General features: G+C 27.9%; 1 protein-coding gene across 1 annotated transcript; it reads left to right on the forward strand.

The window, feature by feature from the left end:
- The first annotated feature begins 2,196 nt into the window (after window positions 1-2,196).
- Window positions 2,197-20,487, forward strand: LOC100211824 (ciliary microtubule inner protein 2B). Its single transcript, XM_065791250.1, has 5 exons — window positions 2,197-2,337; window positions 7,353-7,585; window positions 18,013-18,303; window positions 19,515-19,706; window positions 20,305-20,487. Exons 1-5 carry the CDS (start codon window positions 2,285-2,287, stop codon window positions 20,370-20,372), a joined length of 837 nt encoding a protein of 278 aa, XP_065647322.1. The 5' UTR covers window positions 2,197-2,284; the 3' UTR covers window positions 20,373-20,487.
- Window positions 20,488-26,259: the final 5,772 nt, after the last annotated feature.

Consider the following 26,259-nt stretch of genomic DNA (forward strand, 5'->3'; position numbering starts at 1 on the left):
TGTTAATTAGATAAAGATAGGCGTTTATTCACTTGCAATTTTGTAATATGTAACTGAAAAACTCAATATATATTTTAGAAATCGTAACATAGAATTGACAAACACAACATGGAATTTAGATTTCGTAATAAGCAATTGAGAAACACAAAATGTAGTTAAGAAGTTGTAATATGTAAATGAGAATACATAAATTATAATTGCAAATGCACAATGTAAGCTTATAGGTTGTTATAAAAGGTCTTCTTAGACATGAACTTAACTAAGCTCGTGTTGTATGCTTGTTGTATTAAACGATGGCACAACAAAATTGTCCAAATTGTCTGCATGAAATTCATACAACTGAAAGATTCAAAAGAAAGCATTACGTTTTATCTTCACCAAGTGACAGAAGAGTTGTTGAATGTGCTGAGCAAACTGACGTTTAGGTGACTCTCGCTCAAACTTTTGGTGTCAAATTAAAGACAGCCGTGGCACAGTGGTTAGAGTTCTGGCTCAGGACCAAGAGGTCCGAGGTTCAACGCCAGCTGTAGCTCTATAAGCAACATTAGTAAGGAAGAAGACATGAATTTTCTAGTTAAATGCTCTTCGGTGGTGCTCTGTGATAAGACCGTAAGGACTTCTGGATCCATTAAGAAAAACTATATTCGCAGCAAAAAAATTCACATTCATTGGGATGTGAATTTTTTATCATCAAATTGAAGAAACATTAACATGGATTAAATATGATTGTCAATTAAGATTGCTTTTTACCTAATTACTTCAATGGCACTTTTTTTCATTAAAAGAAGTGCACAAGGAGCCTTTTACAATAAACAGTTATAAAAGAAAACAAAAAAAAAAAGCTGATTACATTAGGAACATCAACGAACATATGGTCGTCAGATTGGATAACACAAATTTTAATTTTTTTATGAAGACAAACCCGAGGACGCGCTACACAAAGAAGAAGAACAATAATTAAAATATCTGCTTCAAACGGTTCAAATATACATTTGATTGCACAGCAAATGTCCTCATTATAGAAACTTATGCAGACGATCATTTAAAACAGGTTCTTGTAAATGGGTGGATGCTAACATCACGTCATTACAAGACATCAGGGACCTTCTGTCCAAGTTAAACTAGGTGGAAAAAAATCTGGTCCAAAATTAAAAGTAATATTAAAAATTCAATTTAATTTCCACCTGTATCAGGCACTAGGGTTGTGAAATAACGAATTTTTTTGCATGCAATACTTAAATGTAGCTGTGCAAATAATTACTGACAATAATTACTTAAATGTAGCTGTGCAAATAATTACTGACAATAATTACTTAAATGTAGCTGTGCAAATAATTACTGACAATAATTACGTGTAAAGTAAGTTACATTTAGATAATTTTTTTTTTGCAAACTTTTGTGTTTCAACATTTGATGGTGAAACATTAAATGCAAAAAAAGATAAATTAAAAAAATTCTTGCCTTAGTCTTATCACCACAATTTGTTGAATGTACCAAATCTTTCTAAATATTAAAATGTGTTTGATTTAAAGTAAACTTTTTTTTACTATATATAATTATTGCTGATGGCAAAAGTATGAAATATGTTACCTTTTGATAAATATCTTAATTTAATACTAAAATGATTCTCATTTTTCTTTGCTCACTTTACATTTTTTTCGCAGTTAACACATAACACCACAAGGGCGCGGAAAGGATTTTTTGATGTTTCAGATAAAATACTTTCACACGTTGCGCAAACTCCAAACTCAAGTATATTCATACATATACCAAATGAGGGGTCCATGCAAAAACTTGGGATGGCGGAGACCTGGGAACAAAAAAGCCATAAAACGTCTGCCCCTCCTGCCCAAACGTGAGGGTACTAATGTAGTAAAATTTTCAACTTTACTATCGTAAACTGTATTTAAATTTATTGAAAGATTTTAAATTTCGTAGAAAAATATTGTAAATTACAAAAGTTATGACCATGCATATTTACCGACCTCCCCAAAATGAGGGGGGTGTAAATTTTGCATGGTCATAACTTTTGTAATTTACAATAATTTTCTACGAAATTTAAAATCTCTCGATAAATTTTAATATAGTTTACGATAGTAAAGTTGAAAATTTTACTACATTAGTGCCTTCCGGCGCCCATGTAACAGCATTATTACAAAATCACAAGTTTCAAAATTGTAAATTTTGCTTCCAATTTGACGTCATTTCAGACTCAAGTAATTATTTTTATTTTTTTGCCTCGTAAATCATAAAAGCTTCTGCATCTGCATCTGTTGCATAAACAATGCGTCTTAACGAAAGTTCTTTAGTTACACCAGAACCTTATCATATTCCTGGGTAAGAAATTTTTAGTTATAAAATCGCTTGCAAATGTTAGTGTAAAAAGCGCGTATATTGTTTTCAAATGTAAAACCATATACTCATACCACGGAAAAATACAAAAACGAAAAAAATATATTGGTTATAATTCATGTATTGTAGCTTTGTCGATTAAATCTTAAGTTTAAATTTCGACGACTTAATTAATGTTTTTATTTGTAATTATTTTAGGTTGAAAATTTCCGAAAATTTTCCGGGAAATTTTTCTTACAATTTTTGGAAATTTTCAAAAAAATTTTATTGCAATATAGTTATAGTTATTATATAGTTTTATAAAATTCTTTTCTTCGTTGCAAAAATGTGTTTTTTATCATCGCAGTCATTGTGTATTCTTTAAATATTTCAACAAAAAATGTAAAATAATAAAGACCCACAAGTAGGAAGTTATTTTATAATTAATGGGTCAAATTTTATCTTATTTAGGCAGTTGTTATGGACAATTTTATGAAAAAATATTGTAAAGCAGATTATAAAAATTTCAAATATTTGAATATTTGAATTGGGTCAATATTTGGGTCAATATTTGAAAATATTCAAATATTGACCCGTTGGGTCAATATTTGAATATTTTCAAATATTGACCCAAATATTGACCCAATTCAAATATTGACCCAACGGCAGTGATCAGGATAATTACCAGAAACATCAGGAATATTATTACTTTAAAATATAATTATCATGTCCGTAGAAACACCACGGACATTTTCTGTCAACTTTTTTGTATTAAAAACGTTTTTTGTGAAATAGAGAACGGAAACCTGAAACTAAACATATGAGCCAAACTACCACACTGGCTCGTAGAAAGAACTAAATGTTTAGTTGAGTGTTCCCGTGTCCATTAAACATATAATTTTTTTACAACATAAATATTGTTATATATGATTAGACAATCACTGCCAGCCCTTAGTTTTTTAGATATATTTTATTATTTGCATTTTTTTTCTGTAGATTTCGTAACGTGATGATTTGTGTAAAAGTCCTGTAATTTTTTTAGTATTAATTAATAAAATCTTTCTTTACTAAATATACTTAAATAATCTTTACCAACTTCGTTATCAACATTCTTCCATATTCTCGATTTCTTTCCGCACATAGGCTCAAAAAAACAAAACAAAAAACACAAAAAAATATAAAAATAAAAATACAAAAAAATAAAAAACTAAAAAACACAAAAAAATAAAAATACAAAAAACCAAACAAAAATTAAAAAATGTATATATATATATAAAAACACGACTTTGTTTTTAAAATATTCGCATATTAACTAATGAACTTTTTAAAATAGATCAAAGTAAATTAAATGTAAAAAAGCCTGTTTTTTTTCTTTTGCTTTCTTATAATATAAAAGAGAAATATAAAAGTGTATCATAAAAATATTTATAAATGGAAAAATATAAAAAGTTAAACGATTTGTAAACTTATTGTAAATATGCGTATTTATTATGCAGAGATAGTAAAGACATTTGTAAATATTTATTATTTTGTAATAAAAAAAAAAAAAAAAAAAAAAAAGATTATAAAAATTTTAGAAAGCCCCCTTTAAAAACACTTTTTTTGGTATTTGGTTGAATTTTTTTATTATAACTTAAAGTAGCAACTATGATAATTTGCTTTAAAAATTTTCTAAAACTGTTTTGTTCTGTTATTTAGTATATTGATGTTCATTTTCGTAGAATGCTTTGTTTTAGGCTAAACATAATTTCCACCCGTAAAGGGGATGTGGTATTTTTCAATATCTATTAAATTGGCCTACAAGTTTCTAAAAACTGCTCAACTATATATAAAAAGACCTGATTGAATATTTGCAGTATTTTTAACTTTTTCTTGATTTAAAGACGTTATTGATTAATGAAAGGCAAAAAGTAAAGAAAAATATTTTGTTAAATTTGAACTATCTAAAAATAAGGTTAGCAATAAAACTAAAGAACTAATGATTTTGAGATCATAAGTTCCACTGCTATGTTTAAATAAATGCTTTTAAGACTCGAGTCTCACTCGTCACAACCTTGCTAAAGCACTTTTGACTTTATAAATTAATGAATTTAAAAATGAGGGGGTGGGCGGAATCCGTAAAAAGTACCAACTGGTTTTTTAAAAATAACAAAAAAAGGTCCTTAAAAACTAAAATTCACCCAACTGAATTATGACAAATACCCGACTAGCCAACTAAATTCGTCGAAAAACCGACTATAACTTGAAAATCACCTTTGTGAACGTGGAACACCCCCTTCCCCCACAATCGTCTCTGTATGCAATCTTTACACACAAAAAATCTTGTTGGCCAACATTTACCGACTGCTAACTATAGATTCAATTTTGCCGACTCTGATGTCCAATTTACCGACTAATAAAATTTGTAAAGGGGCTTGACACCCCTACGCCCCCCTCCTCAGGACGACCCTATATATTTATATATGTGTATATATATATATATATATATATATATATATATATATATATATATATATATATATATATATATATATATATATATATATATATACGTATATGTTTAAATTTAGCCTATAAAAATATTTCTAAAGTTTTCACTTAAAAGTGTGCAAAAGAAAAAAAAAGTTCAATGCAATAGAATGGTATCATTTTTGTATGGTTACATCATGAGAGTTTTAAAATTAGGGTACGGGCGTGGTTGTTTATTAAATCGTGTTCAACTCTGAATCTTGATATGAAATTTTTTATAAATTTTGGTGTGTGTTAAGGTAGGGGTATGTATACCTCCTTACCACTTCCTGGATCCATCAATGGATAGTATTGCATTCAATATTATTACTACTATTGCAATTAATATTATTAATACTATTACTTGCTTTTATTTATACTATTTTCAATACATTACTATTATTAATACTATTACATTTGATATATTGCTTATATCTATGCATAATGATGCTATTGCATTGATAGTATTATCAACGCAATAGTATCAATACAATTTTATTGATAGTCTTTGATACTTTTTGTTATTTCAATATTGTTCCACATATTAGAAAACAAATTATCATATCATAGAATAAAAGAGAGTTAGTGTTATTCAAGAAAAAGGATTTTTTTTATTATATATACTATTTTTTTTTTCTTTCTAATTATGCATCGTAACGATCATATCGTTAAATTAGAAAACAAATGATTAAAAAGCTTATTTTCTTTCTAATTTAAGTTACGGAAAGATATGCTAATTTATTTCATAAATTTTTGTATAAATTTTTATTGCTCATTAGTTCAGTGTCTCTTCTTACTTCCTTTCTCCTTAAGGCCATAAAATATGCAAAATTAATGAGTTTCAAATAAGAATCATTTAAAAGTTTTTCCATAAGGAAAAAACATCCAATAAATTTGAGACTCATAAAAATATTGATTTCGTAACTTTATTATTACTTCTTTTTTCTTCTTTCTGGTTATTGAGGTGATTAAAAAGTTCTTACTGAAACAAGTCACTTATCATAATTTACCGCGTAATTGTATTTAACCTGATAACAGAACCAAAACTCCTATGACATTTTTAGTGTTAACTATAAATAATTTGTGATATATTATCTTTAGAGGAAACTTGTTAGGGAGTCTCGAATTAAGTGTTAAAATTTTTTATAAAGGAAACAAAAGTCGAATTAAAACCATTAAGTATTGACTGGTTGAATAAATACACTAAAGTTTTGGAGCTACGTCAGCAAAACAATTCAAATCAAATATACACTTTTCTCGCCTTTTTTTTGGAAAACTTATTTTCTAAACTATTCTTAACAGAAGATGATTTCAGTTTTAGACATAATGACAAGTCTGATAGACACTCTTGTCAGCCTGATAGCCAATTTCATTTCTATTTCAAAGAAACCCTAAGATACTTTTTATCCGTTTTTATTACCTCTAAAAAACTAGATGCAAAACAATTGAACTTTAACAGCTCCGCCGTCAGTTTCCGTAATGTTTTGAACTGATTCCCCAATTTTTTGATGAAATGAACGTTTTGAATGTCAGATTTTAAACATTTAGACAGCTTAAAGGTATATGTTTTCGTTATTTTGTTTGAAAAAAAAAGAGTTTCACCATTTGTAAAATTTTGAACAGATTACTTAGGTTAGAGAGGCTTGAACTCATCGTTTTTTTTTTTTCCAGAAATTCTTACATCTTCTGATAAATCATTAAAAAAACATTTTTGAAAACATTCGCTACGTCCACTCTTTTTTTTTTTACTCAATATTTTTATGCTGTAAAGTTTCAGAAATAGGGTTAATGATTTCAATAAGTGAAGATAAAAATTAGTCATTACATACACTAGTCACGTTTGTCTTTTTATGTGGAGGTTTGATTTAGTTGGTACAAAGTTTTCATTATTAACGAATAATTTTTCCTTACAGCTAATAAGACGTCGTTTCTTGAAAACCATCTAGTAGGACACACATTCTAAAATATAAAAATGTTTTGTAAAATAATACCAAATTTGATATTTTACAAAACATCAAATTTTTTACATTCTTGTTTTTAAACAATTTAACAAAAACTTCATAACAAACTGTATAGTAGATTTTAAAACTAATTACACCGTTTTAAGTTTGGCATATTTTTCAGATGAACTTTTATTCAACTTCGACAAGCGTTTTTTACTAGAAACTAATATAAGAATATATTTTTTTGATATTAGTGAAAAAGGTTAACAGCCAAACGATGCGTATATGGCGTGTGTGCGTGTGCGTGTGTGTAATTTATGTTTATGAGCACAAAACGAACGAATACTATAAGATTTTAAAAACTATGGTTTATATATACTATATATGTATAGATTATATATACTGTGTATGTATATGATTTTTAAGTACTTTTAAAATATTAAAATATACTGAAACTGAGATGCATTTTAACTTTTTTTCTAAATCCTCTATTATTTTTTTAAATTTCCAAAACCACATAAGTTTAAAAACATAATATCACTACATGCTTTAATATATTACTTATACTAGATATTGCGGTTATTGTCCACAGCTGAAATATAAAATCACAGAAACTATTGGCAAAACAACACACAAGTTACTCACTGAAAAAGATTGTAAATCAAAACGACCAGTACTGGTCCCTCTAAAAGAAACAAATTTTGAAAATACTAAAGATGCAATCAAACTTGATTTGCTCGACAAAAGAGAAAAAAAAAATTGTGAAAAAAAGTATCGAGCTAATATGGTTTCTGGATATACAGGTTTGTATAACTGTTTTTATTTACATTCAAAACAAATTAATCCGCAATAATTAAATTGCTAACAAAGATTTAGAATTTCAACTTATTCTTATTGGTTGTTTTAAGAACGTATTCTTATTGGTTGTTTTAAGAACGTATTCTTATTGGTTGTTTTAAGAACGTATAATAATGAACATGTAGTTTTTATTTGATAGATCGATAAAAAATAACAAATTTGGGTAAAATAAGTATTATTTACTTTACTTCTAATTAAATACTTTGACTCATTAGAAAAAATATTTTCTTTTGCCAATAATATTTGTGCGGCCATGGCGCAGTGGTTTGAACGCTTGCTTTATAAGCAGGAGATCCAGGTTCGAAACGAGCTCTGGACATATTTTCGCGTCACGGAAAGGAAGGAGGCGTGAACTTCCTGGTTAAAAATGCACTTCCGCGGTGCTCTGTGACAAGACCGTTAGGACTTCTTGGGGCACCTAAAATAAAAAAAAATAAAAAATATTTGAACGAGATAAATTTTTATTGAATATATTAAACTCGCCTCCCCAAGGCTTCAGAGAATTACTTCATTCGAGGAAGGCTACACACTTTTATAAGTTCGCAGAGTCTTACCGTAAAGGCCTTTACAATATAAATAAAAAATTTTAAAATTTCTTTATATAACATGTTTATGTTTGTTCTTTATATAAGATATGCATATCGTCCCCTCAGTATTATCTTGTTCTCTCTACAAATGTAATATATAAAATGTTCTATCTAATATGTAAAATAAATTGAACATAAAAAGAAAATTATATATAAATTAAAACAATGTTCTATGTAATATAATATATTATATCAGGTAGAACATTCTATATATATATATATATATATATATATATATATATATATATATATATATATATATATATATATATATATATATATATATATATATATATATATATATATATATATATATATATATATATATATATATATATATATATATATATATATATATATATATATATATATATATATATATATATATATATATATATATATATATATATATATATATATATATATATATATATATATATATATATATATATATTTATTTATTTATTTTATATATTAGATAGAACATTTTATTTATTACACTTGTAGATAGAACAAGATAATACTGAGAGGACGATATTAGTACTTTATATAAGATGCGTATCAAACATAGCAAGATATAAATCAAAACAATTAGAAATTTTATACCGAAGAGCAAATTTTCCGTTTGAAGGAAAAATAGGTCCATTTCAAAAACTTTTAAAATTAGGTAGGGGAAAGGCGCCTATGATGGCATAGCGCCTATGATGGCATACCGGTCATATTTCCATTAAAATTGGTTTTGGTAAAAAAATGATTAGATTTACATGACTATACTGACTTTACATTAGTTTTAGTGAAAAAACGTCCCTTGTGCACAAATATTGTTTTTATAATCAACAAAAATCGATTTTGGGATGTGCTGTGTAGTTTTATTTCCTTCATATATTTAAGATTGTGATTTTACTATTAACTGTGCAGAAATAAAATTTTCATGCATTTTATATTCAAGTTTTGTGCATTTAGTGGAATAGTTACTTTAATTTTAACTTTTGAACAAAGCAGACACAGCTTGTTTTAATGAAAATGATGACTTTTACCCATGATGGCATACTGACGAGTTGGGGGTGTTGAAATATTGACGAGTTGGGAAAACCTTTTTTTTTTATAAGAAAAACTTATTTTTAAGTAAAGTTAAAAGAAAGCGATGCTCCAACATTTTTTTTTGGTCCAAACTATACGTAAAACGCAATATATCCTATGCGCATGCGCAAAATTTTACAATGCTGGTGTATAGCATGAAATGGTAAATTAGGATGGTTTCGTGTAATTTCTGGCTTTTCTGAGGGAAGACTCTAAGGTTAAATGAAATCATTAAGTTACCCTCGATCCTAACTAGCCCCATCCTCCCCTGTGCCATCATAGGAGCAGTGGTTGCCTATGATGGCATACTTGTGCTTTTTTTTACCATAAAAATTACTTATAAAAAAATAAAACTGATGAAAACTCCCAGGGTAATTATTGTTCTAGATGTAACAAGGAATGTATCCATATCAAAACTTTTATTATTGGTCTTCAGGATACTGAATAATGAAGCTTCAAAGTTAAGTATACCATCATAGGCGCCTTTCCCCTACACCTATTTTATTTCATTGAGAAGCACTACTATAAGATATATAAAACACCGTTTAGTTATGTGTGACTGATTTATTAGAAATCCTCGACATGACCACAGAGTCTTAGCATCAAGGATACCTGTTGACGTTATTTTTACAGACCTTTGATGTAGTACTTCACAGAAGATTAATATATATAAACTTTATGCATATGTTATTCGTGATTAGCTTCTTATATAGATTAAAGCATGGCTAAATAAAAGACAGCAACGGGTCAAACTAGTAACTCATACATCAGACAGGAAAGATGGAGTTAGTGGTGTCCCACATGGATCAGTCCTTGGGACTGATCCATGTGGGACACCACTAACTCCATCTTTCCTTTCTGGTATATTAATGATCTGCCTGATCTTGTATATTAATGTCTTGTATATTAATGATCTGCCATTTGTCTTGAATATTAATGATCTGCCTGCTAGTTTGACTCACAATATAAAATTATATAATGATGATAGCAAAATTATTGGGGTCATCAGATAACCATATGGTGTTGATTTTTTACAAGTTGGTATTAATAAAGCTGTTGAATGGTCATGAATGTGGCTAATGAAATTTAATATACCTAAATGTTATGTTATGCATATCGGTCCAGAATCAACTAAATTAAATAACAGTACTTTACATAAAGTACTTTAGCTGTTACCCATATTGAACGAGATATAGGTATACTAATCTCAGATAATATTAAAATTAAAGCGCAAGTACATTCTTCTGCTATGAAAGCCAACCAAATGCTTGAGATTTTTAAAAAAACATTTCTGCACAGAGATTTAAATATGTGGAAGTGGCTGTACACAACATATAGTAGACCGCATTTAGAATTTGCTGTTCAATCATGGTCACTATATCAAGTGGGAGATATTCAGGATTCAACATTCAACAAAAAACTACAAAAGTAATTTTTACAATATCAAAACTGACGCACAATAATAGACTTAAAACATTAAAATTTACCACCCTGATTGAGAGAAGGATCTTGTATGGATATATTATGTAGATACATTAAATGATGGTCAACTAGCAGCAAACAGTCTAAAAGAGTCTGTAATGGTAAAAAATAGTCAACAGTAAAAAGCTGCATTTAAAGTTTAAAAAGTTTTGAAGTTGGCACCAACTGATGTAAGCAAATATTAGTGTGGAACAATGGACCTGATATGTATTTTTTCTGATGCATTACATATTACTCGATATCTCAAAGTTTATTTCCGATCCCTAGCGCACTTGTTTGAGCCAAAATCCTCTCAATATCTAAAACTTTCAACATTTCGAACTTTTTTCACAGTCCTCTAAAAGCTCAAGATATTGAGAGTCAACTGTATTGTAGTTTTTGTGAGTATGAAGGTTTGTTTATTTACTAAAATCTTAAACTATTAGATGTTAACTTTTCAAGATTTTTTAATAGCAAGTTCTTTAATTACCGAATCTAAATAAAGTTGTTGTAGTAGTAGAATAGACGTTCTCCGCTGCAATTATTTACTATTAAACAAAGATACATGCGTTGTGCAATTGAATCTTTTTGAAAAGCAGCCACGAGCCTATCCTTACCAATAAATATGAACATCTGCAATTCTCTACTTTTGCTTATACAAATTTTGTTTTCCGTTGACGTGGTTTCTTTGTTAAACTGTTTGAACAAAATAATAAATTGAGCAATTTCATCGGATAACTGAGGATCAATGTCTTCATGGTATATTTCAACTAAATGCACGGCTTTGGCTTGCAAATCATAAGATTATAAAGTATTAACTTTAAAATCTTATGATTAGCGAGCAAAAAACCAATATCAATAACAAAAATATCAATAACACTGTATGCAGAGATTCTCTGATTCAAGGTTGATAATAGCTTGTCAATAATTGGAAAAAATGTGTATTTTAAACTTTTCCGAAGACGTCAATTCAGCGTTAGCATCATTTGCTTCTGCATCACGATAGTCCCATCTTCTGTTTTGCTAAATTTTTCTTTTATGCTCTTGTTGATACGCATTGACACAGAATTTTACATTTCTGTTCTATTTCACTGAATTAGGAACTCTTTAACAAACTTTTTTAAGGATTGCCACATTTTTGTAGTCGTATTCTAATCTAGTTTTGAACCTTGAAGTCATTTGATTGTTTTTCCAAATCTTTCTGAAAACATTGACCATACCTGGACCATCAGTCCAGTCTCTAACTTATTCATACTTGCATTAAGTCATTTTGCTTTCAATCGCGTATCAGCTTTTTCAGTTGTTGATTCAGACATACTGACAAGAATCTGTTGAACTGTTTTATATCCTTGCTGCAATGCATCAACTGCATTGTGGTGAGTAGCCCAACGTGTATCTAAAAGTTGTTTAAATGTAGGTATTTGTAAAGGAGTGAAGCCAGTTAAAAGTAGATTCCATCGGTGTGTTGAAGCAGAGAAAAACACAAACAGTTTTTGAACGAAATCAACTGCAACTGGACAGCTGTCGGTATTATTTTGACCAACAAGATTTAGAGAATTTCCACAACATGGAATCTATTTAGCTAAACTGTTTTCTTTGCGAATCAAAGCTTGCATAACATTGTATTTTCCACTCGTATTTGATGTATAATCATCTACACTTTTTAATGCTTATGCCTTCTCTTCTAAAAATGCAAGTAGTATTTTTGCCAAGCTCTCATCAGTATGCTCATATATGGGAATAAATTTTATAAAACGTTCAACTGGTCCGCTTGCTATTACATATCGAATTATTAATGTTAACAAATCTGAATGTGAATCATCCGGTGTTGAGACTACTGAGACAGAATAGTATTTTGCATTTTTGAATTCTTTTATGACTTGCCTCATTAACTTCTCGCTTATAATTCAAATAAATTCATTACAAATTGTTGATGACAAATATGATATATGACCTTTATCTTTGTTAGCGCGTTGTTGAATGTGTTCTGAAATAAATGGATCATACTCCGTAAGTAACTCTAAACATCCTAAATAATTTCTATTGTTCGCAGATCCAATAAATTCATTTCCACGTAACGCAAGATCTCTCACCAACAATAATTCGATTACACTTAAAATCCGTTTGAGAAGTTGACGCCAACAGTTCCTTTCAGACATGTACTGCTCTACAAGACTTTTATCTATTTGCTTCCCTCTAGTTTTTATATAAATAAATTTCTCAATACTATTTCTGAACAAAGTATTGACTTCATGGTAACTTAAATCCCTGACTACATTCTTTCAATTGTAAGAACCACTAGTTGATAAAAACGACACTTTTTTTGGCTTTTGCGAATAGTTTACAATTAGCATAGAAAATTAATTTTATTTTTAATAAAAAGCATAATGGTTATTAATTTTTATTTTTAATAAAAAGAAAACATTATATAAATAATATAACAAGCGAGCAGTCTGCACTAAATTTTTTTATTAAATCGGATATAAAAAAAATGAAAACAAGAATAAGATAATTTGTGCAACGAAGTAAAATATATTGCTGCAGTGTCTAGGTTTTCGATAGTTAAACATCCTAAACTTTTTTTTACAGTGTCTAGATGTTCAATACTTAAACATTTAGTATTTGAGGTCGCGAGTTTAAACATCTGGTTGTTGGGTATTACGGTTTATCCTCCTCCGGCTAATTGCCATATAGAGGTCACATACCCGGGCCAGCAAAGTCAAGTTCAGCTCACTAAAGAGCATCATCACCCGCTTCGCTGACCAAGAGTAAATGAGTTTAGGAAGAACGAAGAAAGCTAGAGTAAAAGCCAGAAGAAGTCAAGTTAGACAGATAGCATAGAGAAAGCGGACAGAGATTGCACGAGATGTTAGAATGTGCAACTCATACCATTAATTAGGTTGCCTAGTTAATGTATGATTATAACCTTAGTCAACATTGCTGATGACTTTTGTTTATAATTTTCTTCTTAATGACGTTTGTTTATACTTATCATAATATCCGATTGTTGATAATTTGGTGTTTTTGCTTCTTTGACGTTTTTTAAGATTCTAAGACCATTTTGTTTGTCAATATTTTTTTTTGGAGTGGGCCTTCATTATATAATTTTTTATGTTTTTTTTCAGAGGGCCTATTTTTTGTGGTGGGCCTGTGGCTATAGCCTCCTCAGTCTCCGTCTTAATACGGCCCTGGATCTGGCTCTGAAACAATTTTGAGAGAACCTCCAGTTATCAGAGTACATGGACAGGTTTATGACAGTTTAGAAAACTTAGAGGCAACTAACGGCAAATAACCTTGATTCATGCAAGTTTGGGTACATTATGGACACTAGGCACTTGATGGACACAGGCACTTAGAATTGGGAAGAAATTTTATAGTTGTCCAATCAGAAAAAGCTTCAATTAGAGTACTTGATGATTTATTGCATAATTTTGAGAACAATTTCGTGATCGTGATAGCACGATTCCAAAAAGAAGTTTTTATCGTCAGGCGATTGCTAGGAGGCGATTGCTAGGAGGTTTATCTATTTTAAGTGTTGTTCCTATTTCCAACAAACTACAAGACATTTTTATTTTGCTTTGCTTTTAACTATAATGAAAAATCTAAATCTAAATTGAAACTAAATTTACCTGATAAAACAAAGTTATTTAGTTTTAATAAAATAATTATTTCAGAATGTTTGTTGTTTGTTCGCTTTTTTATTTTATTTTAATTCCCCAAGACTAAGAAGGCGACTACAGTCGAAGAGGTTACTTAATTGTGGTTTAAATTTAAACTTAGTTATGGTTTAAATTTGTTTCTTAAATTTCCATTGATGTTTCTTTTGTTGGTCCAATACTTTAACATTTTATTTTTTGTCAAATTTTTTTTTGATTTTTATAGTCAAGAAACTATTGTTCTTTTTCTTCTTATGCTGTTTTTCCCTTTTTTTATATGTATTGTTTCGTTCATATTAAGTTCATTTAGAGCTATTTTTATTCTGTTTTTTTACTTTTCCCTTAGCCTTTTTTGGACTCAAACTCCTCAAAGTTCCACTTTTGCTGATGAAAGCGTTTCTTGATTTTAGAGTTAAATGACTTCATAGAACTATTTTATATAGCCGTCTTGATTGTTGTTTTTTATAAATGGAATTTAATTTGGAGTATTTTAAAAAAATATTCAAACTTTTGTTTTGTTTAATGAATATACGCATTTTAAGTTTTTATTTTATGAATTATAACTTAAAACAAGCTATATTGAAAACTGATGTCACGCCGCGGCCTGTTTTAAGCGAATAATTTGAAACAATAGTATAGTTTTATTTTTTTGTTATAACATTTAGTCATAAACATTTATTTTTGAATCTTTTTAATACTTAAACCATTTTTCTAAATATTAAGTTGGCTAAAAAGTAATGAGCATTTTGTCTAAAAACTCCTTGAATGTTTTTTTTAATAAGGTTTCTATAAATAAACCGTGAACGGCAAATCATGTCAGATAAAATTATTGCACTGCAACTTCTTTATATTGCAAAAAACAGTCAACGTTTCAGACCAAGAAATTCACTGTTTGTTTAACGTGTTTCAGTCTGGCTATTCAGCAGCCAAAGGCGGATCCACTACATGAGAGAATGAAAATCGAAATGGAAAATGAGTTAAAGAGTTTTTTTCAAGAAAAAAATCAGTCTCATGTAAAAAAATCGAGGCAACCTAATATTCCAAAAATTGCTGGCCAAACTATTACAGAACACGGTGTTGCAGATCATCTCAAAAAAAGAGAAGAAGTTAAGCAACTCAAATTAGCTGAAAAACAAGCTAAAAAGCGTAAAACCATCTGCAAACTCATAATGCCATTGCCAAACCCTGCAGAAAAAGAAGTAACTCAAAATATAGAACCGATAACAACACCTTCAGCCAAAAGAAAAAAAGTTATTAAATGCAGAAAGTGTAAAAAACAATTACATTCGGACATGATGTCATGCGAGAATCCAAATTGCAATACTTGGCTCTGCAACAAAACATGTTTGCCAAAAAATTTTGTAATGGTATCAGATTTTTTTTGTTGTAAAAAATGTAAACCTTAAATCTTTTAATATTTCTGCATGCTATATAAAGAATATATAGCATATTTCTATATGCTATATAAAAAATATATAAAAATATATACATTTACATATATAAAATGTTAAATTTATTAAATGTATTTTATATTGATCGGTTTTAACAGACTTTCTGCCAAAAACAATCATTTCTTCTAGTTTTCATATTTTCAAATACAATTAAAAAAAAAAAATTAATTAATAAACTATGTGCTTGTTGGTATTTTTTATCTTATTTAAAAAAAATAGCTTAAAAATTTTTAAAAATAATAAAGTTACTTGATTTTTATTGTTCGGTGATCGGTTTAACCCGCTTTTACTCTCTCTCTCTCTTTCTCTCTCTCTCTCTCTCTCTCTCTCTCTCTCTCTCTCTCTCTCTATATATATATATATATATATATATATATATATATATATATATATATATATATATATATATATATATATATATATATATATATATATATATATATATATATATATATATATATATATATATATATATAAATGACAACTGTGAAAAACTAGCAAAAAATAAAAAATAAAAAAATATAAAATGGAAAAAAAGAAATAATTTAAAAATAACTAAAAACCATACAATTGCTAAAATGCTCAAGAAATATATAAACAAATCTAAAATCAAAAAAAAATTATTTCACAAATAACATCATTACTAGATAGATTAAGAACTTATTGTAAGATTAACTGCTCTAATTAAATCTATTTTTATTTATTTTGATTAACATTCAGTTTTACTTCTAAAAGGGTTGCGAATTTTTCTCTTTTAATATAAATGTTATTAATTAAATCGTTTATTTCAGCAACCCAGTGAGTGAAATTTTCTTCAAAAATGATATTATTATAGATTGTGTAACTTTTATAAAAAGTTATGCATTGATTTTATCCGCATTCAGTGAAAATTTGTTACTTACGAACCATTCATTAACTTGACATAACTATTTGTTAACTATTTTAAAAATATTTCAATATCTCTGTCAAAAAAAAAAGATTAGAATCATCAACAAATAAAGTTAGGTCTAAAAGATTTGTTGTTAAATGTAAGTCGTTTTTTATTAACTAAGTTTTTATTAAGTAAGTCGTTTTTAAATTAAGTAAAATAGACATAAAAAAGATCTTTAAACTTTTTTTATTTCACCGATATGTGAAATAAAGAAGTTTGAACCGCATTAAATACAGTTATTTCAGTGGCGTCACTAGAGGGGTGTGGTCTGCACTGGGTGACACCATCACGACGCGACACAGAAGGGTGACATTAAAATGTTTAAAAAGCAAATATGGCTAATTTTTTTTTCTATAGGACTTTTTTTTTTAAGAAATAGAGGACTTTTTTTTAGTTTTACCCTTCAGTCTGTTAGTCTAGAGGGGTGACACCAAAAGTTTACCGTTCTGGGTGACACCAACCTTAGTGACGCCTCTGAGTTATTTCTTTTTTTTTATAGATATTTTATATACAATTGTTGTTTACTTTTTGAGAATTTTAATAGGCCTTTAGACGTCCAAGGAGTTATTGTTTTTCTTTTCTTCTGGAAACGCTGTTTCATATTGTTTGCAAAATTGATTTAAGAACAAGTCATTTGTACTGTTTGCCTCAATTTATTGTAACACTAAATTCCAATCAATACTTAATAATTTGTGGTTTAATAGTTGTATTAAAAAGTTTTTATTGATCAGCCGCCTAAAAATTGTGAATATAGAGGCAATTTTGTTAATTATGTTGTTGGTTGCTAAGAATGTCGGAAAATAGACCGACAAGTCAATCTGAAATATATTTAATTTTAACTACATAAAGACGGCAGTTACAAAAGTTATTATTTTTGATGTTATCAAGTAGAAGAGCTATTTGTTACTCTTGCTCACTAGTTGATTATTGGGATAAAGTTTATTTTTTATAGAAGAGTATTAAGATTAAAGTTATTTTATAGAAGAGTGGATTAAAATTATTTTGTTGAAGAGTAAAAAATTTTCAGTGTTATTATTTGAAAGATAGTTAATCATGTTTATGTTAAAATACCTAATCAATAAAATATGTTTTTTTCGAATTAGCGGTTTTGTTTAAAGATGAATTTTTAACTTTTTAAAATTACCTGATGGTGGTCTATAATTAGTATAGTATAGAAATTAATAGAAATTTCATTACCTAAATTAGGTTACATTCCTAAAGGACAACATTATTTTGGAGAACGTTACGCACTTTTTAGTAGAAATGCAATACTGCATATGGAGGAAGAACGACAAAGAATTGATACAAGTTTAAATAATTTACACAACACAGTTAAATGTTCTACTCCTATGAAGCCAATTACTGATAAAAAAATGATGTATTTTCCAAAGGTTTTACAACATTCGCTTTCACCATACACGTTATCAAACAATGACCCAAGAAAACATATGATGTCTGGTTATACTGGATTTGTTCCAAGATCACGCGAAATTATTGGTATTTATTAGAATTTATTTTTTTGAAACATATATATTTATTTTTTATATTATTTTATACCAATGTATTTTTAAAAACATACAAATAATGCGAATAAATAATATCAAAATATTATTTGCTATAGTTATATTATAAAAAATTTTATGTTTCTTTATTAAAAATTGTGTTACAAGCTGTAACGTGATGTCAAAAGTGTAAAGAGTGTTGAAATTCCATTTTCCGAAACAACTATTGATAACTACTTTGTTAGCTTTTATTACTCTAAAAAGAAATAGCATTTTTAGGTTGAAGGTTAGGTTCTTTATATTATTGAGATGTTATCGTGTCTCTAATTATAAGTATTTCTTACAATCTGACGACTGCGTTAGTAAATTTTAAAGTCTGCTACCGACGTAAGTAATTTTTACAGCTTGGGATCTACTGAAAACCTATTTAATTAGTTTAAATTTTTTTTCATATCAATATATAGCGCATCTTAGTACTTGTTGTGTAAATACACACACATGCATTAATTCTTTTTTCTAATTTGTTACTTACTGGATGTTTATAAAGTAGTTCATACAAAATCTGTATATACAAAAAGGAATTTTCTTTTGTATGTATGTTCTTTATGCATTTCTTTACTATTCATCCAATCCTAACCAAATTTGACAATCCATATATAAACCGGCTAGCTTTGATCCGCCATTTTGAAATTCATGTATTTCTGCTAACCTGACGGGTTAAGATTGTGGGTACAGTAGAGTTCTATATGAACTTGGGAATGAGGTTGACTATTATAAAGCGGCTATAATACAAAAAATGACAAACTACTAAAACAATCAAGTTTTTCATAAGAGTCCATACAATTGTTTACATTTTTCAATGGAAACAATCAACACCATTACTCATTCAGAAAGAGCATACAGCAAAATTTAGCCTTTTTTTAGCTATTTAGCTTTTTTTTTCTTTTTTTTTTACTTCTGTCATCAAACCTAAAAATAATTCTGTTTGAGTTTATTACCGAATATTTGTTTTGCAATTTGCAAAAAGTGAAAATGAGACATATCTTAAACGTCTGTCTTTATATTACTTAAATAATCTAACGAAAATAATATAATAAACTATAGTTGATTAATTATTAACTCAGTGATTTATTTTAGTTATAAAGGAACTAAAAACTCAGTAATTTATTTTAGTTATAAAGAAACTTAAAACTCAATTTTTTACAGGTTCCGGTTACCCAAAGATAACAAATCTTGCTTTGCGCCATTTTGCAAACCAATGTGCAACTAATAAGATTTTGTCCGAAATTGCATCAGAACCATTAAGTTTTGAGAAACCTATTCACGATTTTCAACGTGCACGATCTGTTTACTTAAACAACTATGGCATGGTTCCACATTACACCGGACACATTCCAGGTATACTACTTTTTGGATTTTTAATGATGACATAAAAGCCAGTAAAATAGTATTTTTTTTTAATAATTTAAATAAATTTTATAATATAATAATTTAAATAAATTTTACAATAAAATAATTTAAATAAATTTTATAATATAATAATTTAAATAAATTTTATAATAATAGTCTAGTCTGGGCGGTTAAGTAGAACTGTAAAATTTCAACAATAATAGATATTAGAAAAAAAAAAAAAATTATAAAAACTTTTTAATATTTAAGATTTACTACACATTCCTCACCTCAAAATAAGTTTAAAAATAATTTTAATTTCGACGCAATTTTCGTATGATCAAATTTAATATTATTTTAAAAAATATCAAATTACAAAACGTTAAACATTTAACGTTTATTTGGAAAAATCATACAAAATTAAAATTATTTTTGTGTACAAATTAATTTTGTGTAAAAGTATACTGGTATTATAGCTGTTATAATAACTATTAATATTATATATTATATTATAATAATTATATATTGTTGTATTATTATTCATATTTTTATCATTTTTATTACTGTTAAAAATATTTGCTTATACGTAATATATCTAATGTTTCAGGAGAAAAATTTCGCTATGGTCATACTTTTGGTTTTAGTTCATCAAAAAAGTCATGTAAAGTTGAATAAACTGATTTAATATTTATGGTATTTAATCCAGTGTTCATATGTATATAGAAATTTTATTGTATATATTTTAAATATGTTTTATAAAATATATTATGTTAATAATTGCTAGTAAAGTTAATTAATGCATTTTTTTAATAAAAAAAATTGTTAATTTTATTATTTTTGTGATACTAACTGTGTCAAACTATAACAACTGTTGAATAACTTGGTTCTTCGGACTTCATTATTAAAAAAGACATCTTGTATGGATGAATAAATGTTTTTTTAATTTTCTTTTTTAATGGAGAACATTCAATACTAATTTTAACCAAACCAGGTCTATCACTTGCAACTTCATTTCATCAACCAAGGTTTTCCGAAATTCTTTCCATTCAAGATTCTCTGTCATTAGGATAAACAAATCAGGTCCCTCATTCGGTAATGTCTTGGCAAGTACATCAAAATTTCATGCATATTTCTTAGACCATCTGAGTTATTTGACGGTAATAATATACATAACAATATACTAATATAATATACGATCTGCAACATTTATGCAAATATTGCTTTGTGTGGCCTAGCAAAAGTCAACTTGAACTTTATTTTTATCTGTTGATAGAAGCATGGATATGCTACATTCTTTTACTTGAAAGACCTTATGCTAATATTTATACCAAGCCTTCATTACTGAAAAAAACTTTATCTAGATTAGGACCAGCTATGACATTACAACTGGGGGAAATCATTAACTACCTTTCGACAAACGACAACTATGTGGTCATTGTTGACAAAATCAACGAGGTAGTTAATTTACTCAAATCTTCTATTAAAACACCGTTCAAGCAAAGAAAAGAATTATGAAATGCTAGAAGTTCAAAAAGTGGCTAAAAGTAAAAGAAAACCTCGGCGAAAATATTTTGTAGCTGGTCAATGGACGCAAGAAGCAATTCAAGGGAAGCACAAGATAGCCTGCAAAGAGCGAGTTAAAGTTGCAAAATCAATTAAAAATGAGAGTGAAAGTGCAGCCTTTTTCAAGATCCAAAACGTCTTCATAACCAAACGAATTAAAAAAATAAAGATTTTGTAAAAGTCGTGTATGAACATTTTTATTAAAGCATGAGATCGAAAAAAATAAATAACGAAAATCACTTTCAAAATAAATTACTTCAAAGTAAATTATACATTAAAAAATATTTTAAAGACGATATTTTAAAGAAGTAATGATAAAAGGGTAGAGTGAGGCTTCTCGGGCAAATTTTACTAAATCTAATAGATCACATGAACGGTGCGTCGCTACAAAATTTTTTCGAAACTTAACCTCCTAAAAATTGGTTAAGAAAAAGTATGTACTTCGACTTTATTTAAGAAGATATTGCCTAAATTTTGCCGAGCTTTTAGTTGTGGTTGATCAGCTGGCTAATTTTCATAGAATAAATCTCACTGCTCAATTAATATTAATTATTTGGGCTTTATCGTGAAGATGGTTTAATAGTTATGCGTAAAAAATCTCGGCCACAGCTCGATAAAATCAGAAAAGATATTAAAAAATTTTTTCATGAATATAAGCCTTAATTATAATTTTTATGAATATAGGCGGTATCCTGGCATTATTTTTATTTAATTATATTTTACTCATAATAAATACCTTTGACGAAATACTAGCATATTAGATATAAACCTAAAACGTATTACAAAAATGTTTTTAATTAAAAAAAAAAAAATTGCTGACTCAGCAAAAAAAAAGTGAAAAAGTTAACATCTCAAGAGCATAAATATCTTAAGGTTACATCAATATTAAAAGTTGAAGCTAGTATACTAGTGTAACTTGTGCCTGAACCAAAAATATTTAAAAAAAATTTAAACGATTTAAATTGGCAGACTTAATAGTATAAAAAACTATTTTTAGCGATAAAACGCTCAGTTGATAGGGTAGTTGTAGGTCAAGTTATTTTTTTATTTTTTTATTTTTTTTTCAGGTTCAGGCTCTAAAAACTTTAATAATGAACATATCCTGAAAATTTGAAGCTAAAATAATGATTTTTTATTGAGATATCATTGTTTTCCTACAGCTACTCATAAAAAAAAAAAGAAATTAAGAAAAATCATTTTTAATATTAAAAATCATGTACAATACTCAGTTAAATCATCAAAAATCACCAACACAAAAATCTTTTGCAGTATTATTTTAAAAAAAAGATATTTATTATTGAATTCTACAAGGTTCAATTGTCTAAATAACATTTTTTCAAATTTTTCATTTTTTGCTAAAATAAAACCAGGATACCACCTTATTGAAATAAGCATAAATTTAAAAATTGATGTCACATTTAACCTGTCTAAAAATTTATATAAGCCTTTCAAAAAACAAAATGATGACTATTGTATATTAATCAAGTCAAGTCATCCACCCCAAATTCTAAAATAAATCCCGATTTCAATTAATAACAGACTAAACCAAAACTCCTCTGATGAAAATGTATTCAACTCCTTTAAACAAATTTACGAAGATGCCCTTGAAAAAGTGAAAACACTAAATGAAAAAACAACAGAAATTTGTAATTGTAAACAAAAATATAATTGTCCAATGAGTAGGAAATGTTTATCAAATAACATGGTATTTAAATGTGTTGTTTCCTCAAAGAATGTACCTGATAAACAATATATTGGCTTAACAGAGGATGAATGGAAAAAACGTTTTGCCAACCATAAACAGTCCTTTAAAAACAAAAAGTATTCAAAAGACATGCTGTTAAAATGCATATGGGAATTGAAATATAAAAATATTGACGATTTTATATTGAACTGATCTATCCTTTAAACAGCACCTAAATATAATAATATTTCCAAAAAATGCAGACTATGCCAACAAGAAAAATTTAATACAATTGCACATGTGAACCAAGAATTTTTATTAAGCATAAAATCAGAATTGATTTCTAAATGCAGACATAAAAACAAATTTCTCATAAAAAACTATAAAAGTAAGTGAGCTCAAAAATTATTACATCAAATTCCCCCCCCCCCCTTTTTTTTAAATTGTTCAAAAAAAAAAAGAAGAAAAAATAAGAAAAATAAGCAATTCTATATAATTCTTTTTATAATTGTGTCAGCATATTCCACAAATTTGTGAAAATTTGATGTAGCTAAGACATTTAGGAGTACCTGTAATTTAATTTTTGGTAAAAATAGATGTTTTATTAACTTAAACATTCATTTCTGATGAGCCTTAATTGATGAAACACAGTGAAAATATATATGTGTGTGTGTGTATATATATATATATATATATATATATATATATATATATATATATATATATATATATATATATATATATATATATATATATATATATATATATATATATATATATATATATATATATATATATATATGTATATATATACTTAGGTCGTTAGAAAAGTTTGCAGATATATTTAGTTACAAAGAGACATAAGGAAAAAATGATAAGAAAATAATTAAATATTTACATATTATCTTAAACTGTATTTAGTTATAAATATTTTAAGTTCGTGTTGAAATATTATGAGTGTGCATTTAAAAAATCATTTGAATTTTGTTAAACACATTTAAAAGAAAAATTTTAAAATGGAAAAATTAGAATATCAAGCATATATCAAAACCCGAGCTCTACTCATAGTTTCAGCACAGGCCATAACCAATGAATTAGTTTTAGTTCATGGTGACTAAGCACCAAAATATAGTACAGTTACCAAGTGGACTGCTTTATTTAAAGATGATAGAGAGTCTCGACGATGATTCTCGCTCAGGGCACCCTTAAACCACGTATATAGCTGAGAATATTGAACGTGTACGAGCCATTATTGAAGAAAATTCTCAAGCAGCACATGATATAATTGAAGCTCTGACATCGATTAATTGTTTTATAATAATTGCAAAACGTTAATTATTAACGAAAAAATAGTTATTAACGAAAAAATCATTAATTATTAACGAAATCATTCACAACGCTGTTAAAAAAAGAAAACTAACATCTTTTTGGAAAACTCACGAGTTAACCGATAAAAATCGCAAGAATAGAGTTGAGGCATGTAAGGAAAATTTATCCCGTTTTAGAAACGGCCCATGAAGACTATATGATATTATTACATTGGATGAATCGTGGTTGTATTTGAGACAAGTAGGACACAAATTGGCTAACGCTAGTTGGGTCGGTAAAGTCCAAAAAGATGCGACAGATTTGAGCCAAAAAAACATGTTCTACTTCTTCAAAACAACAGGTGTTGTTCATTTTGGTTATGTTAAAAAGGTAAACACTATTACTAGTCAGTATTATATAAGAAATTGATTGATGCCTCTTATATGCGAAATAAATAAGCAAAGACCTAAGTAACCACTCAAAATTTTAAATTTCTCTATTATAACGCTCGATCTTATGTAACTTAAATCGTCACAAATCGTCTTAACCAAGCTGGAATCGCTTTAAAAAGAGCACTTGACAATTTTAAAATAAATTTTGTTGTTGGCAAACTTCTTTCCTGCAGTTATTGAACTTTTTGAATATCGTTGATTCAAACACAGATGTCAACGACACAGATGTCTCGCATGTATATCAACGACACAGATGTCTCGCATGTATATTAGCGACACAGATGTCTCGCATGTACATCAACGACACAGATGTATTGCATGTATACCAACGACACAGATGTCTCGCATGTATACCAACGACACAGATGTCTCGCATGTATATCATCTTATTTGGAAAATCAAACATTTTTACCATTTATTCCAATAATAGATCACTGAGCAGCAGATATCCTTTATCTCTTCAAAAATACATAGTATTGAATCTCTCGTCCGTTATCCAGATATGGATTCTGTTGCAATTAAATCGCACGCACAAGAAATTTTATAAATCTATCAAAAAATGTGGAAGCTAATTTTCTGTCTGCATTTTAAAAGCTTCGCTTCAATCGAAACTGGAACCAATGAAACTAGAAAACCAAATTATCGGATTTACTTTTGTATTCGATGAAAGAAACTTGAATTGACATTCCCTAATGTGAATATTACTTTAAGAATGTTTCTCTCTACTGCGGTTGCAAATATCGGTCCCTTTCAACTTAGTGAACTTTCAAATAGTGAAGGACTGCCTGAGTTTTAATAGTGGGCAGAAACACCTCTACGCTCTAGCCGTTTTTCAAATTAAAAAATCTTTCTTTAAAAGAAATCAATGTAAAAGGTGTGATCGATCATTTTGTTGATTTAAAAATCACCAAAAAAAAAAAAAAGCAGATAACAAAATAAATTATCTACCTTGGTGATGTAACCTAGATGAAAAGTATGTAATCTTTAAAAATTTCTGTCTCATTTTGCCTTACTGAATTGTTTTAAATATATAAAATACAAAGATCTGATTGTTCATTTGTTTATTCTTTGGAATAACTTATTATAATAATCTAACAATTATAAAATAAATAATAATAACAATTACTTTTTAATTTTGGATCTAAAACAGTAAAACTTATTTAGCCATATTTTTTTTTTTTTTTTTGTAATTTAACTCCCCGAGGCCGAGAAGGCCACTACAGATGAGGAGGCTACTTGTGGTTAAAACCCTCTCTCAACTCTATAACTCCGAAACACGAACCTTGACGAACAAGGCCACTGCGCGGAGAAACAAGCTATAAGAAAATTGTGCTAAAAAGAAAATTGTGCTAAAAACATAATTTTTCATTGTTACAAACGTTATCTTACTGGTGAGCCAGGATGGCTCAAAGACGGACCTGGGCACGTGTTTCTATCAGCCGATTTGTCTCATTATTTAACTGTCTGTATATATTATAAAGAATAGACATGAATGTATCCCAAGCTCTTTACATTTTACCAAAATAATTGAACAAAATAGCGAATTTTAACTAAT

Source organism: Hydra vulgaris, chromosome 02 (assembly GCF_038396675.1).
Source record: "Hydra vulgaris chromosome 02, alternate assembly HydraT2T_AEP".
In the NCBI taxonomy this organism is placed as follows: Eukaryota; Metazoa; Cnidaria; class Hydrozoa; order Anthoathecata; family Hydridae; genus Hydra; species Hydra vulgaris.